This window comes from Stegastes partitus, unplaced genomic scaffold, assembly GCF_000690725.1.
Source record: "Stegastes partitus isolate 25-593 unplaced genomic scaffold, Stegastes_partitus-1.0.2 Scaffold328, whole genome shotgun sequence".
In the NCBI taxonomy this organism is placed as follows: domain Eukaryota; kingdom Metazoa; phylum Chordata; class Actinopteri; family Pomacentridae; genus Stegastes; species Stegastes partitus.
The window spans coordinates 381,981-384,924 of NW_007578059.1; the positions used below are offsets into that span (position 1 = coordinate 381,981).

The 2,944-nt window shown below is 44.5% G+C and overlaps 1 protein-coding gene across 3 annotated transcripts in view; it reads right to left on the reverse strand.

The window, feature by feature from the left end:
• Positions 1 to 2,944, reverse strand: part of LOC103358733 (sodium-coupled neutral amino acid transporter 3-like) — a 29,080-nt gene that overhangs the window by 8,587 nt on the left and 17,549 nt on the right. For all 3 annotated transcript variants that reach the window (XM_008283814.1, XM_008283813.1, XM_008283811.1), the window contains 4 exons: positions 2,080 to 2,138; positions 1,521 to 1,661; positions 634 to 713; positions 89 to 189 (listed from right to left, as the gene is read on the reverse strand). In XM_008283814.1, the coding sequence (XP_008282036.1) occupies positions 89 to 189; positions 634 to 713; positions 1,521 to 1,661; positions 2,080 to 2,138 (381 nt within the window). The remainder of the gene's footprint in view (positions 1 to 88; positions 190 to 633; positions 714 to 1,520; positions 1,662 to 2,079; positions 2,139 to 2,944) is intronic.

Consider the following 2,944-nt stretch of genomic DNA (forward strand, 5'->3'; position numbering starts at 1 on the left):
AGATAGATAGATAGATAGATAGATAGATAGATAGATAGATAGATAGATAGATAGAATATTCTGCAGTGTGAGGAGGACTAGGCCTCACCATAGAAAGTTAGGTATCCAAAAAGAGCAGCCAGGAAGTACATGCCGTACATAACTGCAATGGAGATGTTGGCCACATGCTGCATCTTTTTCTTGGTGGCACTGAAATCAGAAAATATTGCCATGTGATGTCACACACACACACACATATACACACACAGACAGACATACAACATCAGTGCACCCAATGTCAAATTACTGCACTGTGTCCACACAGAAAGAATTTAGCCCAGTTACAGTTAGACACCATCTTCTGCTCTGGGCCTACTTACATGGTAGAAATATGCAAAGAACTAATAGCACATTAGGATTATTTTTAGGAGAACAAGCAAAACTGGTTCAAAGCCGGACGGTACATTTAAACTAACAACATGCTACACCATAGAAGCAGTGCCAACAATTTCAAAAAGAAAAGTGAAAGCAGTGCATGTGAATAGTTTATGATCAGCCAAGCACAAAGCAGACACAGTAGCTTTCCTCTTCCTTATGCAACTGGTTTCTTATCCAACACAAACTTAGCAGGAGTTTTCCATCATAAGAACATACTTGCGCAGCTCTGTGTAGATGGGGAGGACCTCGGGGTGGCACACAAAGGCGAACGCCAGGATGGGGATGGTGTAGGCCGTCTGAAAATGAACCCCAACAGGTCACCATAGATACAGCAGCGCCATCCCAGACGTCTTACCACCAACCTCGCGCTTTACTGCCCATTGCTCCCTCAGACACATCACAGAGAGCTAATTGTTTCCCTGTGATTAACTTGGGCTTGGCTGCGGACCAGCTTTAGCCTATTTAAGAATGCCTTACTTGTAAGCTGCTAAGCAGCAGGGATCGCTCCTACTAGCCTGGGTGAGGAAAGTCTCATACATCTTTGAGGGGTGCTAATAAAAACTTGATAGGATTTAATAAAAACCTGTCTGTATTTGCTAATTTTCTGGGAAGTAAAACCGTGCCAAGAGTGTTAAGTTATGTAACACTACAATCACGTTCATCCAGCTGTTACTGAGGGTTTTTTAAGGCCATTCTGCTGTGAAGGTATGTACTGTGTGTAAAAAAGGAGTAGTCAGAAAAATGTCAGGCCTTTCCCATTTCACTTATTTACTGCCTCTTTAGCCCACAGAGGGCAAACTTAATGATCTAAATGTAAGAATCCGAATGCCAAATCAGTTTTTACACCTCTTCAGACAGCTCAAGGGTCTCTGTCCATCGCTGAGGCTGGCATCAATCACAGAGTATTGTCTACCATTACCAGCTTGATAAAGGTCCCAATCTCTTCTTCAGTGCAACTGAGTGCTTCAAACACAGATTTCCATGCTTGGATTGTGCAGTGGCAACATGCTGAGGATGACTATGACATAAGTGGGGGACTGTCAGAGGCCATTGCAGTGGAAGTGCATTTGCAGCTTCAGAGTGAGTGACATGCGTAAACCTACTTGTGAGTTGAGGTTGGCCATTTTGGGGATGCAGGCAGGATTGTCCTCCCCACCAGGGTCTGTGACGTTCATCACACTGGCAGTGCTGTTAATCGCAAAGTCCACGAATGGGCAAGGGATATTGAACTTCTTGTAGATGACCTGTAGAGTGCAGAGACGAGAGGTGTTAGGCAGAAACAAAGGCCTGCAGGGCACAGTTAATACCAAATACAGACAGGCAGAAAATATGTCACTGAGTGAGCCAGAAAAAGAGAGAGAGAGACAGAGAGAGAAAGAGAGAAAGAGAGAGAGAGAGAGAGAGAGAGAGCGCAATGAGTGGATTACAGCTCACACAGCCAAAACTGGGTCAGAGAAAAACAGGGAACCAATACAGCCTGGGACTGCAGCATGCAAACATTAGTCCATGGCTATGAGTAGATAGAGGAGGGAATACTAAAGAGGTGGTGGGAGGGTCCCAGTGCATCTGAAAATGATGTCTGCCAACAGACAAGAAACAAGAGGAAGTAAAAATGCAATGTCTACTTTTCACACGTATGTATGCCAGGATCAGAGAACTTACAGAGATGAGGAAGAAAACCATGCAGCTCAGTGAGAAGCCACTAGTGTACCCCAGGTATCCTAAAAACACAAACACTTCATTAGCATTTCTTTCATCTCAGATTATTCAGTCAGAATGATACAAGAATGATTTAAGACATTGTATATGTAACATCTCCCATCTCTGAGTAATCATTAGTGAGGTAGGATAGTATTCTGTTGTCAAAATGTACTTTCTGCTGTATGTTCTTCAAACGTTGCGGTGGATTAAAGTGACTTAATGTGCTGGGGAGCTCATTACTAGAGACTGCACCGCCTGGCTCTGTTGTTCTTGGTGTTTGGGCAGGAGACAGACTTCTTATAAGAGGTCAGCCAGCACGCCTTCTTTTTCTCATTTCCAAACTCGCTTCCCCTGCTTTTGTCCTTCTTTTCGTTTATTTTTGTTTTTTGCTCTCTCATGCATGCATGACATGCCATCAGCCTTGTGAAACATGTGTCAGAAGAGCAACAGAGAGTTACTATGTTTAAAATAAGTGAACTCCTGTTAGGGCTGCAAGGTGCCGCAGTGGTTAGCACCACTGCCTCGCAGCAAGAAGGTTGACGGTTTGCATCCCGGTGAGGACACCCGGGATTGTTCTTTTCTTTCTTTCTGCATGAAGTTTGCATGTTCTCCCCGTGCAGCGTGGGTTCTCTCTGGATTCTCCAGCTTCCTCCCACAAGGTCCAAAAACATGTTGAGGTTAATTGGTGATTCTAAATTGTCCGTAGGTGTAAATGTGAGTGTGCTTGGTTGTCTGTCTCTGGGATAGGCTCCAGCCCCCCCGCGACCCTAGTGAGGATTAAGCAGTGTGATGGATGGATGGATGGATGGATGGATGGACTCCTGTT